Source organism: Ursus maritimus, unplaced genomic scaffold (genome assembly GCF_017311325.1).
Source record: "Ursus maritimus isolate PB19 unplaced genomic scaffold, ASM1731132v1 scaffold_3, whole genome shotgun sequence".
NCBI lineage: Eukaryota > Metazoa > Chordata > Mammalia > Carnivora > Ursidae > Ursus > Ursus maritimus.
Window position 1 is genome coordinate 44,955,189 of NW_024425563.1, and position 14,792 is coordinate 44,969,980.

Here is a 14,792-nt window from a genome sequence, read left to right on the forward strand (position 1 = left end):
CCAGAGGAGGCTGTGACTTGTGGGTGAGACGGTTTCTCGTAGGGACTGTCTGCTTCTTGTAGGACACCTACTATCTCTGGCCTCACCTGCAAGACAGGGGAGCGTTCCTCCTCCAGCTTTCCATCACTAGAAGCAGCTCACGTGTTTCCAAATCCGTGGCCCCTGCTGTGCAGTGAGAAACGCAAAGAGAGCCTGGCTGACACAGAGGCCGCCCACAAAGGATGGATGTCAGAGCTGGCTGGCCTCGCGCGTCCTTTATGTGTCCCTCGTTGCCCTACTGTTGGGTCGGGGCTGTGCCGTAGCCTTGCTGACCGGTGGGTTCTGGGTGGTTCTGTCGGCCCCACGACGACCGGGCTTTTTAGGAGCTCTTTGGCTGACTGCTCTGGCCACCCTCTCAGGCGGTTTATAGCTGGGAAAACTCCGGGACCTCCAGGCTTCTGGATCCTTGTGGCATTAATGCTGCTTCATAGTGATCAGCTGCCGTGACTTGTAACTTTCCTTGCTGTTCTGTTTCAGACTCAGCGTAAACCAGATCACGGACAGTGGGGTAAAGGTGCTATATGAAGAGCTGACCAAGTACAAAATTCTGACCTTCTTAGGGTACGTATTTCTGACCAGCGCCAGGCCAGGGATGCAGTCGTAAGACAGAGGAGCGGGGAACTGCCATTCGTGTGGGTCACTGGACGGTTGGGATGATGGCTGAGGCGCCAGGAAGATCCCGGACGGGGAGCCGGGCGTCCTGGGTCCTGCTCTCGGCTCGGCCAGCAGCCCGCTCTTTGAGCAAGTCAGGAAATGTTGCAGCCTTTCCTTTTCACTTGTGTTTTGGGATCCTCATATAGGCAAGTGTTTTACGAGTGGTGATTGGGGGTTGCTGAGGGAATAGCTGGGGATATATATATATATTTTTAAGATTTATTTATTTTAGAGAGAGCGAGCTGAGTGGATGGAGGGGCAGAGGGAGAGAGAATCTTAAGCACTCTCTCCACTGAGAGTGGAGCCCAACACAGGACTCGATCCCAGGACTCTGAGATCATGAACTGAGCCGAAATCGAGTCGGACGCTTAACCAACGAGCCACCCAGGTGCCCCTGGGGACGTGTTTTATAAATGCTAGATACTGTTTACACATTCGATTCGCCACTATGGGCCCATGATCTCTCATCCAGAACCCTGAGGGCAAGACACCAATCAGAGTTCAGTGTACATGCTCTATCGTGGTGATAGGACCGGCAAAGTCAAGGGCATGCACCCTGGTTTCAAGTACTTTACTATTTCGGCAGCAAAGTGGATGAACAGTCAAAGCAGTTAGGATAAAGACCACGAATGGTGGCACATCAGTGGCCAGAACTGTTGTGAAAAGCTTTGGGTTTTCAGAGCCTCTGGGAGGTGGAGCGTAAGCGCTGGGCGGCCGGTCCAGCCGGCCCCTGGCCACTGCTGGCTGAGCGCAGCAGCCTGTCGTCAGCCCCCGGGCCCCCCCTCCCTCCGTGCTGGGGTGATCCCAGGCGGCCGTGTGGCTCAGGAGCTGTGTGTGACTGTGGGACACCTGAAACCTGTCTGGTTACCACTGTCAGCTTCTCTCTGCCTTCTTGTTGAACTGGTATCAGGTGGTAACATGACGAACAGGGAGGAGTGAGGAGGCTCCAACTCTCAAAACATTTTCCCCTCGAGATGCCGCTTGTAACCGTAATGGAACAATACCCATCAGGGCCGCTGGCTGTGCACCCGGGCTTGGAGCGGTCGCCCGCGGTTGTCCCAATGCGCCTGTGGGGGAGCCCTGACTCCTGCTCCTTCCTGCGGGTGCAGAAGTAGAGGCCGGGCCAGAGGCACAGCGGGCTCTCCACCCGGCCTGCGGGACCCCGGAGCCCCAGACTGCTCTCCGTGTCCTTCCTCTCTCCTTTCAGCCCAGACCTCAGAAATCGGCAGCCAGCACATACCCCACTTTAAAAATGGGGGTCATTAAGATGACACTGGGACACGGGAATAAAAGGAACAGCGTAAGGAATATAAATCAGTGATATTGTTATGTTTTTTTCAATAGAAATATTTTTAAATTTAAATTCAATTAATTAACATAATGTAGTATTGGTTTCAGAGGTAGAGTCAGTGATTCATCAGTCTTATATCACACAGTGCTCATTACATCACGTGCCCTCCTTAATGCCCGTCACCCAGTTACCCCATCCCCCACCCACCTTCCCTCCAGCAACCCTGTTTGTTTGCTATGATTAAGAGTCTCTTATGGTTTGTCTCCCTGATTTCATTTTATTTTTCCTTCTCTGCCCCTATGATCCTCTGTTTTGTTTCTTGAATTCCACATGAGTGAAATCATATAATTGTCTTTCTCTGATTGACTTATTTGCTTAGCGTAATACCCTCTAGTTTCATCCATGTCATTGCAAAAGGCAAGATTTCATTTTTTGATGGCTGAATAATATTCTAGTGTGTGTGTGTGTCTATACATGCACACATATATACACACACACACACCACCTCTCCTTTATCTATTCATCTGTTGATGGACATCGGGGCTCTTTCCGTAGTTTGGCTATTGTGGACACTGCTGCTGTGAACACTGGGGTGCAGGTGCCCCTTTGGATCGCTACATTTGTATCTTTGGGGTAAATACCCAGTTGTGCAATTGCTCAGTCGCAGGGTAGCTCTCTTTTCAGCTTTCTGAGAACCCTCCATACTGTCTGCCAGAGCGGTTGCACCAGCTTGCATTCCCACCAATAGTGCGAGAGGCTTCCCCTAGTCAGTGATGTCACAGAGCATCCTATGGTGACAGATGGGAACTGCACTGTATGGAACATGGCATAACTTATAAACTTGCGGTTTCCCTGTGTTGTACACCTGAAACTAATGTGACATTGCATCAACTCAAAAAACAGAAAAGAAAAAAGCTGACATTGGGATCCTAAAGTCTCATGCTGTGCTTTCTCTCGAAGCCTATACAGCAACCAGATCACTGATGTCGGAGCCAGGTACACTCGCCAGAATCTGCTGGACGAGTGCAAAGGCCTCACACACCTGAAGTAAGTGGGGTGTGCGTGGCAGGCTATTCAGTCGCCTCTGTGGTCACCCTTCATTAGTCAAGAATAAATGCCACTATAAAGAGCGCTCACCCTAAAGCCTTCTGCTTGCCCAGAGTCACACTGGTCAGTGAGGAGAGAACTGTGTGTGGCAGGTAAGCTGTCGCGTGGAGGAATGTGGCCTGACCGGGCAGCGCGGTTTCCACAGGGCCAGGTGAGGGGTGGCTTCTGGTTCACGGACGGGGCCTTTCTGCTTGTGTCCTCACACGGTGGAAAGGAGGCGAGGAGCTCTGGGGGCGCCTCACTGATCCCATTCACACCAGCTCCGTCCTCATGACCTCATCATCCTCCAAGGGCCCTGCCTCCCTAATAGCATCACCTGAGGGTTGAGAGTTTCAGCATATGGATTTTGGGGGGACACAAGCGTTCAACATGGCACCATCTAGTTGCCAGTAAGAGCCTGATCCTTGGCCTTGTCACCGGAAATGCTCTGACAGAGGTGACCGAGCACCGGGCTCGGAGGAGCCCCTGGTGCTGCACTGGAGACCTTGCCCTGCAGCTGGGCAGAACCCCGGGTCTGCTGATGGAAATGAGCGATACTCTGCAGGCCACTTAAAGAACTCCAGGAAAGCTTAAGTCCCTAAGGTTTGGCAGAGACAGCGACCGTCTTGAGGATTCTGATGGCTCTCTCTAGGGCGGTGGGTCTTTCCTTGAGAGGAAGCCCGGGCATGGGCGCGGCAGGTCCCAGGAGAACGGGGGGCGGGAGGGGCCCTGTGCGGGGCACAAGGGTGCTGATGGTGGAGTCCCCCCACCGCTGGGGGCTGACCTGTGCACGGCTCTCTCTGCAGACTGGGGGAGAACAAAATAACGAGTGAAGGAGGAAAGTGCCTCGCCCTGGCTGTGAAGAACAGCAAGTCAATCTTTGAAATCGGGTGAGTAGAGGCGATCGCGCCAGCCGCTGTTCTCGAACGTAAATATACCAAAAGCCCTGGGGCTGACTGCAGCTTCCCTTGCACACACTTATTTCATTCATGCAAGAGTCCATCAGTCTCACGGCCAGCAAACGGAGGACCCGATCCAGCCGCGTGCGCCAGCTTTCCACAGGCAGACGGCCTTCACCCTGGCGATGTTCTATAGTCCCTGGAGGCTTTTTTTTTTTTTTTTTTAAGATTTCATGTATTTATTTGACAGCACAAGCAGGGGCAGAGGGAGAAGGAGCAGCAGACTCCCTGCTGAGCAGGGAGCCTGATGCGAGTGTCGATCCTGGGATCAGGACCTGAGCCGAAGGCAGACATTTCACTGACTGAGCCACCTAGGGGCTGAGGCCTTTTTTTTTTTTTTTTAATTCCTTTTTTTGTGGTAAAATACATATAATATAAAAGTCCCCATCTTGCCCATTTGTAGGGGCACAATTCAGGGGCATTATGCATCCTCATGGTTGTGCGACCATCACCACCGTCCATCTCCTCAACTCTTCATCTTGCAAACCAGAAGCGCTCCACCCGTTCAGGAGAACTCCCCGTCGTCCCTTCCTCCAGCCCCCGCCCACCACCCCCGGCCTTCTGTCCCTGGGAGTGTAGAAGTGACGCCGTACAGTATTTGTGTCTCTGGGACTGGCTTTCTTCAGCCAGCCCGGGGTTCTCAAGGTTCATCCATGCCGCAGTTGTGTTGGCACTTCCTTCCGTTTTAAGGCGGGGTGACAGTCCACTGTATGTACGCGCCACATTTTGTCCATCAGTGGGCACTTGGGCGGCTTCCGCACTGGAGCTGTCGTGAGGGCTGCTGCTGGGAACATGGGTGCACCAGATCTCTTGGACTTCTTTCGGCTGTACACCCAGAAGCGGAGTTGTTGGGTCAGCTGTTGATTCTATTCTGAGGTTTTTGAGGAAATGCCACACCGGTTCCCACAGCAGCCGTCCCGCGTTACATGCCCAGACGCAGGGCACCAGGGTTCCAGACGGTCCACGTCCTTGCCGACACTTGTTATTCTCTGTTCTTTTGCTAGTAGCCATCCTAACAGGTGTGAGGTGGTATCTCACTGTGGTTTTGATTCTGGAGGCTTTTTAAACCTTCTTATATTGCTATAATTTTTATCTGATTATGAAAGAAACACAGATAATTTATCTGTAAACTATGAAAAATATACTAAAAATCATCTCAGAAATACTGTCAACATTTGAGGTCAGGTAAGCTTTCTCGCTCTCACATGCAGGTGTGTGCTCTGAGTACAGGAAAAGTCAAACCATGTACAGAGTTTTATTCTTTTTCATTTAATCTCCTATCACGAGTAGCTTTCCACTCTATTAAAACTTTGATACCATTCAATTGTATGGTAAACATACCTTTTTTTTATAGTTTCAGTTTTTTATTCATAGTTTCAATTTTTTATTTAAATTCCAGTTAGTTAACATAGTGTAGTATTCGTTTCAGGAGTAGAATTTAATGGTTCATCACTTAAAACACCCAGTGCGCGTCACAAGTGCCTCCTTAATGCCCATCCCCCATCTAGCCCATCCCCCACCTACCTGCCTCCAAACTGAGGTTTGTCTCTGTAGTTAAGAGTCTGTTTTATGGTTTGCCTCCCTCCCCCCACCCGTGTTCATTTGTTTTGTTTCTTAAATTCCACATGAGTGAGATCCTACAGTATTTGTCTTTCTCTGACTTATTTCACTTAGCATTATACTCATTAGCTCCATTCACATTGTTGCAAATGACTACCTTTCTTTCTTTTTGTTGGCTAATATTCCTCTGTGTGTGTGTGTGTGTGTGTGTGTGTGTGTATGTGTGTGTGTACACACCACCTCTTCTTTATCCATTCATCAGTCGATGGACATCTAGGCTCTCTCCATACTTTGGCTATTGTGGACATTGCTGCTGTAAACATTGGGGTGCATGTATCCCTTCGAATCTGTGTGTTTGTATCCTTTGGGTAAATACCTAGTAGTGCAATTGCTGGGTCAGAGGGTAGCTCTATTTTTAACTTTTTGAGGAACCTCCACACTGTTCTCCAGAGCGGCTGCACCAGTTTGCATTCCTACCCACAGTGCAAGCGGCTTCCCCTTTCTCTGCATCCTCCTCGGATACACACTTTTTATGCAAAACACTGAGAACTCCTTGCAGGGCTCTAGCATCTGCAGGGGATGGTGGCAGGCCACTGGTCTGGTGAGAGCCCGTTGCCCAGGTAGCCCCAGGTCGCTGGGTGGGGGCCGGGCAGACAGTGCTCTCAGCCTATTAAAAACCATGCTGTAGGCCAGGCACCTTTCTAAGTGCTTTGCACATAAATTAACTAACTTAACCCCACACCTACTCTGGGGGAATGTTATTAGCCCCATTTTACAGATGAAGAGACTAAGGTCCAAGAGATTATGTGAATTACATAGTTAAATCCAGGTAAAAATCCAGTTAAAACAGGAGCCCAGCGTCCTGCCGCGCAGAGCCTCGCAGGTTAGCCGTGGTGGGGACGGCAGGTGTGGGGCTTCGTGACTGCAGCTCCCTGCCCAGACCCCCAGCCCGCAACGACCCACTCACACGCAGGGCAGGGCCCTCGTCACCCTAAAGCGGCATTGCCGGTGAGGTTTCTGAGGGTGCTTCCTGGTCTTTGCTTCTTGGAAGACCGACCGTGTCCTCACGAACGTCTCGGAGCCCGCGGCGGGTCAGATGGACGCTGGCAGTCGGCACCTCCACAGGCCTCCCTTTTCGGCCGCTGCCACCCCGTCTCCTTGGCGGCGGGGGCATTTCTGCGACAGTCGTGTGCCCAGGCCCTCTGACAGCTCTCCGAAAGCCCACGGCGATGTCGGTCTCTAATTGGGCGACTGCCCGCTGGGCTTCTGTCCCCGAGGCTTCTGCCGGTCCTATCCCTACACTTCCCTGTGACTGTGAAGCCTGGAGCAGCCTCACTAAGGGGCTGCCGGGGAGTCTTCCCCAGGCCGAGCTCCAGGGACGAAGCCAAGACCTCTGCCTGCGAGTGAGGACACGGCAAGCACGGGCCCGGCAGAAAGCAAGGGGTGAGTGCGAGCTCACCCCGCCGTCTCGCCTCTGCCCTCAGGATGTGGGGCAACAGAATCGGGGACGAGGGAGCCACGGCCTTCGCGGAGGCTCTGAGGAACCACCCCAGCCTGACCAACCTGAGGTACTGCTGCCTTCTGGGACCCGCCGTCCCCGGGGTCCAGCCTGGGCACTCCGTGTGCCTCCTGCTGTGCCAGGGGAGCAGCCAAGGGGAGGGGGTTGGCTTGCCTAACGGAGAAGGTATGTGTGTGCGTGTGATTTTTCTTTTGTAAACCATTTTATGGACACGTAAGAGGCAGAGCACATTACCGTTCAGCTCGGCCACTTGTCATGTGTCACCACCACCCAGATCAAGACCTAGGACTCTGCCAGCCCCTCAGCGCTTGCCCCGGGCCCCTTGGCAGTGGGGACGTAGGGAGGATTCTCAAGTCCAGGTGACACTGGAAGGGGATGCTGTCCCTTCCTCATTCACAGGATGGTGCTGACACAGAGGGGAACCTTCATCTCTGTAGAGACCTGCTCCTCCCTGGCCTTCTTTTAGGCCACTGGCCAAATCCCAGAGCCTCGGGTGTCTCCCTGTTGCCTGGGTTCTTCCTGACACTGAAAAAGAATCCAAGATAGTGGGGACGATAGCAGAGTTTCTTCTTCCCCAGAGCAGAGGACGCTTCTCCAGGTCTCACTGATGGGCACCTTGCAAACGTTGGTCAGCCACCTGAAGCAGAGTCCTCCCAGCCCCTGATGTGCCTCGGACCAGGTCTTGCAGACGTTCCATGTCCTGCCTGGCCTCTCCCTGAGCGGGCCTGTGCCTGTCCTCACGCTCGGAGCGTGGGCTCTGGAGCAACAAAGCTGGAGCCGCTGCTGGCCAGGCTGAGCACTTCTTCCTGCCTGAAGTCCACTTCCTTTGTGGGCAGGGGCCACCTCCAGGCAGCACCTTCTGGGAGCTTCTGTTGCTGAAGCCAAAGCCAAATGTAGACGTGTCTCTCATGACTGACCCCACATGTTTTCCTTCCCAGTCTTGCTTTCAACGGCATCTCCACGGAAGGAGGAAAGAGCCTCGCACAGGCCCTGCAGCACAACACCACTCTGAGAATATTCTGGTAAGAACCAGAGTCCTCTTGAAAGGCTGGGTCTCAGGGATCATTCCAAAGACTGCATGGCCTGGAATCTTAACTGAAAAGCCACCTTTTTAATTGAAAAGGCTCTAGGCCTTTCCTCAGTGTTGAGTTGAGAGTTTAATTTCCTCCTAGAAAAGAAAACAGCCATTCCTGAAGCACAAACAGGTACAGAAGAGGGAAGGGGGCCCCAGGAGCATGGGTTGGACCTTAGCCTTCTTTGCCAGCCCAGACCTCAGGAAAACCTGAAGGCTGGCCCTTCTGTCAGGATTATCCTCGGAGCACCTTCAGATAAGCTTGCAGAGTCCAACTTCAGTGCACTTGCCTCAAACTTTTCTCCCTTCCTCCTCTTAAGCCGCCTTCCCCCCCACGCACCCCATCACAGTCTGGTCCTTCGTGGTCCAGCTCACCAGTCACCGAAAGCCCACTTCCTCACTCCTCCTCTGCCCTCCAGGGGGACTAATTTAGTGTAGGTTGCCTTCTGACAGTGCTTTTTTGTTTTGTTTTGTTTTTCCTTTTGTCATTTAATTTATTTGAATTTTTATTTACTTGCCTGTATCATAAATTCCTTATGGGTGAGAGAACTGTATTAGGGACTCAGGGCACCTATCAGCTGAGTTCGTTCATACTGACAATGTCATTTTGAGAGTTCTCCTAGTAGACCTGCTGGCCATGAAATGCATTTTTAATTCTTTTCCTCTAAAAAAAAAATCTTTAAAAATACTTTATTTTTAAAAAACTGTAAGGAAGTCAGAAAGTAGGAAGTGAAAGTACTTCCTCCCTCGTGTTTTCCAGATATAACTTTTTTTTCCTAGCATTTGAATGTGTATTCATATATATCCCTTTTCTTACAAAATAGAATTTTTGTATTTTACAAAATATCTTAAGGGGCATCTGGGCGGCTGAGTCGGTTAAGCACCTGACTCTTGATTTCAGCTCAGGTCATGATCTCAGGGTCGTGAGATCGAGCCTTGTGTCAGGCTTCACACTTAGTGCAGAGTCTGCTCAAGATTCTCTCTCCCTCTGCCCCTCCCCGCTGTGCGTGCTCTCGCGCGCTCTCTCTCTCTCTCAAATCTTAAAAAAAAAAATCTTAACCATGTATTGTCCACATTTTACATGTCCTTTATGTCCAGGTCTCTCAGTCTCAACACTGTTGACATTTTGGTCCAAATCATTCTTGCGAGGGGCTGTCCTGTCCATTATAGGGTGTTTAGCAGAACCCTGGGCATCTACCCATTAGATCCAATCTGATGCTCCGAATGTCTCCAGATGTTGACAAATGTCCTGTAGACGGAGAAGCACCCAGTTGAGAACCAATACTCTACATGGACAGTAACAATGTTAGTACCGAGCATTTCTCGAGTGCTGACTGTATGCCATGCATTCTTCTTGGCCTTTTACTTTTACTTTTTTTTGCGAGAGCGAGCAGGAGAGAGTGTGTGAGTAGGGTGGGGCGCAGAGGAAGAGAGAGAGAATCTTAAGTGGGCTCCACACCCAGTGCAGAGCCCGACATGGGGCTCAGTCGCACGCCCGTGAGACCATGACCTGAGCCGAAATCAAGAGTTGGACACTTAACCGACTGAACCACCCAGGCGCCCCTAATCTCAGCCCCTTATAGGTGTTCACGCACCCTCACGGCCACCCCATAACGTCTATACTGTGACTGTTCACCCTTAATTGTCTGAGAAAACTCAGGCGCAGAGAAGTTAAACCACCCGCCCGAGGTTGTCCTGTTAGTGAGCGACACACACCGGGCGTGTCTGGCTCCCGAGTACTCTTCAATGCCGTGTTCTTCTGCCTTGTTCTCTCTACCTCCTTCCCTCTAAAGGCTGCACAACGTCCCACTGAATGGATGTTCGCAATTTAGTTTCCCAGTAGCCTCTGCTGATATTTACTGCTGTCCACATTTCACATTACGACTGATAACGCCGCGGTCGGTACCGCGTGCACAGATCTTTGCACAGCTCTTTTCCCGCCGCAGGGTCAGCGTCCAGAAGTGCCATCGTGGGCTCAAAGTAGAACACATTTGAAATTCAGGTCGACACTACCAAGTTGCCCTTTGAGGAATGATATTTTAAGGTTCTGTTTCATTCTTCTTCTTTATTCTTTCATCCACGGTACAACGGGGTCCAATCCTATTTACACCCAGGAGCTTCTAGCCCTCTGTGCTTTATCCAGACCACTTCAAGTTTTAAGAACAGCTGAAGGACTTCCTGAACTTTGAGTCCCTGAATGTGGGTCCTTCACAACAGGCTTCAGAGCAGAGCACTGAGCACATTTCAACACGTAGATGACAGGCTTTTCTAAGTCTTCCTACGACTGGCCTTGGTAACAGGCTGTCCAGGGTGTTCAAGGGGCCTTGGGGGCTGGAAGAGGCCCGGGAAGCAGGTCCCTATCTTCTGGGATCTGAGGCCCCAGCAAAGATGGGGAGGGAGCATGGGCTCTGCTAGAGCAGCAGAGCTAAGAAGTAGGAGCTTGGGAACAGGATTGGCACTAGGAATGAATCACCCTTTATTGTCTAAGGGGCTCAGAGGCTGGGGTTGGGACCTGGCTGCTTGCTCGGGCCAGCAAGTGATTAGCAGCCTAAGCTGGAGAGATCTGGGCTGGGATCCCACTTCTGAGAACGCATTTAAAAATGTGTGCCAGGTAGGGGCTCTCCTGGGTAAACACGTCCTTTCTTTTCTAGGCTCACCAAAAACGAACTCAACGATGAAGTGGCAGAGAGCCTGGCGGAGATGCTGAAAGTCAACCAGACGTTGAAACATTTATGGTAACTCAGAGAACCTCCGAATTTCAGGCTGGGCTACTTTTAAAACCTATTTTTTGAGACGACGTGCCTGGCTGGCTCAGCTGGTAAAGCAGGCGGCTCTTGATCTTGGGGTTGTCAGTTCGGGCCCCACGTTGGGTGTAGAGGATTAGTTAAATCTCAGTAAAACGTACAGGTCAGTGGTCTGTAGTGTACCCACAAGGTTGTGCAACCAGCGCCACAATCCAACTAGGTCGGTTTTACTCCCCACCGCCCCCAGCCCGAGAACACCCCATGCGGTAAGTAGTGCCTCCCCGTCTTTCCCCTCCAGGCCCTCATCGACTAGTTCATCCCTATGCATTTGCCTATTCCAGGCATTTCATGAAAATAGAACCCTAGGACGTGTGACTTGCGTGCTTTCCCTGGCACGTGTTTCCAAGCTTCCTCTACGTTCTCGCACGTGTCAGACCTCACGGCTCCGTGTGGCTGATATCCCTTTGTGCGGCTCGTCCACAGTCTGTCCGTTCGTCAGTTGGTAGGCACTGGGGTTGTTTCTACTTTTTGACTGTTGTGCATAATGCTACCCTGAACATTCCTGTGCATGTTTGTGTGTGGACGTATGTTTGCTTTCTTTTCTCCTGGGTACACACTTAGGAAGAGAATTGCCGGTCATATGGCCACTCTGTATGTAACTTTCTGAGGAGCCGCCTAATATTTTTTCTTTTTCTTTTTTTTTTTAAGATTTTATTTATTTATTTGACAGAGCCCGATGTGGGGCTCGATCCCAGGACCCTGGGATCATGACCTGAGCCGAAGGCAAACGCTTAATGACTGAGCCACCCAGGCGCCCCCAAATATTTTCTGAAGCGGCTGCTCTCCTTCACCTTCCCACCAGCACTGTGGGAAGGCTCCGAGCTTTCACACCCTCACCAATAACACTGGTCATTGTCCATCTTTTTGAATCCTGTCACTCCAGTGGTTGTGACGTGGCCTCTCATTGTGGTTTTGATCTGTGTTTCCGTGCTAACACTGGGCCTCTTTTCATGTGCCTGTTGGCCTTCGTGTATCTTCTTTGAAGAAATGTCTCCACATCCTTCCCCCAGATTTAATCTAAATGTTAATAGATTTAACTTATTTGTCTTTTCATTATTGAGTTCTTAGAGTTCTTTATATATTCTGGGTACTAGACACGAGGTAGACAGTTTGAAAGTATTTCCTCTGTGGGGTTTTTTGCTTTCTTATTAGTGATCTTTGAAGCACAAAAGTGTTTAATTTTGATGGAAGTCCAATTTATTTTTTTTCTTGGGTGGCGTTTTAGGTGTCCTACCAAGAAACTGTTGCCTAATCCAAGGTCACTAAGATTGACACCCAGGTCTTCCGTTAAGTGTTCTGGTTTGGCTCTTGCATTGAGGACTTTGACCCTAAATGTTAATTTCTGGAGCTAATTGTTGTGCGCGGTCTGAGGCACAGGGCCCAGAGTCATTCTTTGGCATGTGGCTCTCCAGCTGTCCCAGCACCTCTCGTCGAAAAGATGATCTTTCCCTTTTAAATGGCCCTGACACTTTTGCCACAAATCAATTGACCGTAAACATATGGGTGTATTTCTGGACTTTCTATTCTAGTTCACTGATCTGTTTATCCTTATGTCAGGATTACACTGTCCTGATTATTCTAACTGCAGTAAGTTTGGAAATCAGGAAGTGTGACTCTTCCAACTTTGTTCTTCTTTCTCAAGATTGTTTGGGCTCTTCTGGGTCCCTTGTATTTCCATATGAATTTCAGCTCACCTTGTCAGTTTCTGTACAACAACCAGCCTGTGCTTTTACATCTGTTTTGTGGTCGTTGCTGTTTTCCTGGCCTGTCGACTTTATCTCCTGCCCTCGGTGCCCGGCCAGCCCCCGCAGGGAGCCCCGAGCTGGACCAGGGCTAGAGAGTGAGTCTCTGCTGCTTTGTGCGCTCGCACAGACCACACTGGCCCTCGTGAAGGAAGCCCTGGGCGGCATGTGTCCCTGAGCAGTGCCACCCTTTCTGGCTCTCTTACTACCCGGCCTCTTGCCGGATCTTGGCTGGAAGCAGCTCTCCCCACAAAGTGGAGGTGATGCCAGTGGTGGCAGCCACGGAGGTGACGAGGAAGCAGCAGTTTAACCCCGTGCACGGTTCTGGGTCCACTTCCAGGTTCTATCTTTGCTCCTTTTGCCAAAATGTCCAAATTATGTTGTGGTCATACTTACCAGGGGGTTATCACCTCTGCCGCAGAGCCCAGGGGTCCCACTTTGGGAGATGTGGCTGGGAGACTGGGACGCAGTCCTATGCGCTGGGGCAGTGATGGTGACAAGCTCCCTGCCCCCGGGCACAGGGGCAGAAACTGTGAGAACCACTTCCTTCATACACATCCTCCCAGAGACCTCACACACCCGGGGAGGGGGTGTTCTCTTGCTCCCCTTTTACAGATGAGGCCACTGAGGCACAGATAGCATGAGCTTATTTCTTCAAGGATCTGTGGGGGGAAGTGGGGAGTAGGTGTGTGTAGGAGGGGAGCTCTGAGCCACTATGCTGTCCTGCCTCTTCCGGGGATTGGCCCCTTCTCACCTAATTTCTATAATCTCATCAATCACGATGGCGAAGCCGTCATCTTCCTCATAGGGCTGCTTTCTTGGGTCAGTGCCCAGAATTTCTTAGGGGCAAGCTCAGCAGTAGCTTTATACTGCAAACAGCCAGGAGCGAGGAGTGGGTGTGTGATGAAGCATAGACCCATCAGTGCCTCGTGCGGTGTGTAGCTCTTGGTTGGGTTGGAAGCCTTGCTGCCCAGGGGAGCACTTGAGAAACTGCCCACGCTCCCCAGCTGTATCAGAAACCTTTGTTTCATTTGGATCACCGCTGACATCATGGGGTACACTCTTAGAGGCCCCAGTATCGATGCTTTCCTGCTGGGACCCATGAGAGGCAGCCGGAGAATCTCTCTTCCTTCCCCCCACGAGATGTTGGCAAGGACATGGTGCGTTCTTAGAAGCCTTTGTTTCCCCAAAGAAGTGAACAGCCAGTTGGCAGCTGCTTAACTGTAAAAAGCCACCAGACTGCCTGTCCCCTGGGTGTTTCTTAGAGTTTGTTGTTCAGCCTGGTGGCCTCCACACACTTTTTTTTTTTTTAAAGATTTTATTTATTATTTATTTGACAGAGATAGAAACAGCCAGCGAGAGAGGGAACACAAGCAGGGGGAGTGGGAGAGGAAGAAGCAGGCTCATAGCGGAAGAGCCTGATGTGGGGCTCGATCCCATAACGCCGGGATCACGCCCTGAGCCGAAGGCAGGTGCCCAACCGCTGTGCCACCCAGGCGCCCCGCCTCCAAACACTTTTGATGGGGCACCCCTGCAGCAAAAAATGCCAACGCACACACCTACATGTATTCATGTATTAAATTATCTATGTATAAATACACAGATATACTATGCTCACTCTCAAAATACACCAAAAAATTAAACATGTGAAAGGATGTCCTTTATTCTAGCGGATCTGATCAAGACCGTCTGAGCCAGATTACAAGGACGCAGACACAGTTCGTCCACTGACCCTTGTCTCATTCCCACCATCCCCTTAACAGCTCCCTAACGGAGGGGGCGGAGTTAATCCAGTATTAAGTATCTGCTGCAAGACATGTTCTTCTTTCAGGCTTATCCAGAACCAGATCACAGCCAAGGGGATTGCCCAGCTGGCAGACGCCTTACAGAGGAACACTGGCATCATGGAGATTTGGTAAGACACGTCATAATAATGATAACCGTGCTTACTCAGTCAGCACTGGCTGGGTGCCAGGCACAGTGTGGAGCCCTGTGCACCTACTCCTCGTCTTTCCCATTATCTTGTAAAGTAGCTGGTATTGTTTCCATTTCGCCGATGTAGAAAC

General features: G+C 51.0%; 1 protein-coding gene across 4 annotated transcripts in view; it reads left to right on the forward strand.

Moving 5' to 3' along the window:
• NOD1 (nucleotide binding oligomerization domain containing 1) overlaps positions 1-14,792 on the forward strand; it is a 69,602-nt gene that overhangs the window by 38,716 nt on the left and 16,094 nt on the right. For 2 of the 4 annotated variants that reach the window (XR_005838541.1, XM_040644125.1), the window contains exons 6-12: positions 517-600; positions 2,945-3,031; positions 3,877-3,960; positions 7,074-7,157; positions 8,047-8,130; positions 10,832-10,915; positions 14,558-14,641. Coding sequence is in view for 3 of the 4 variants with exons in the window: in XM_040644125.1 (XP_040500059.1) it covers positions 517-600; positions 2,945-3,031; positions 3,877-3,960; positions 7,074-7,157; positions 8,047-8,130; positions 10,832-10,915; positions 14,558-14,641 (591 nt within the window). In the remaining variant the exon portion in view is untranslated. Of the gene's footprint in view, positions 1-516; positions 601-2,944; positions 3,032-3,876; positions 3,961-7,073; positions 7,158-8,046; positions 8,131-10,126; positions 10,225-10,831; positions 10,916-14,557; positions 14,642-14,792 lie in introns of those variants that run through there. The other 2 variants (XM_040644127.1, XM_040644126.1) reach the window with 2 other exon arrangements.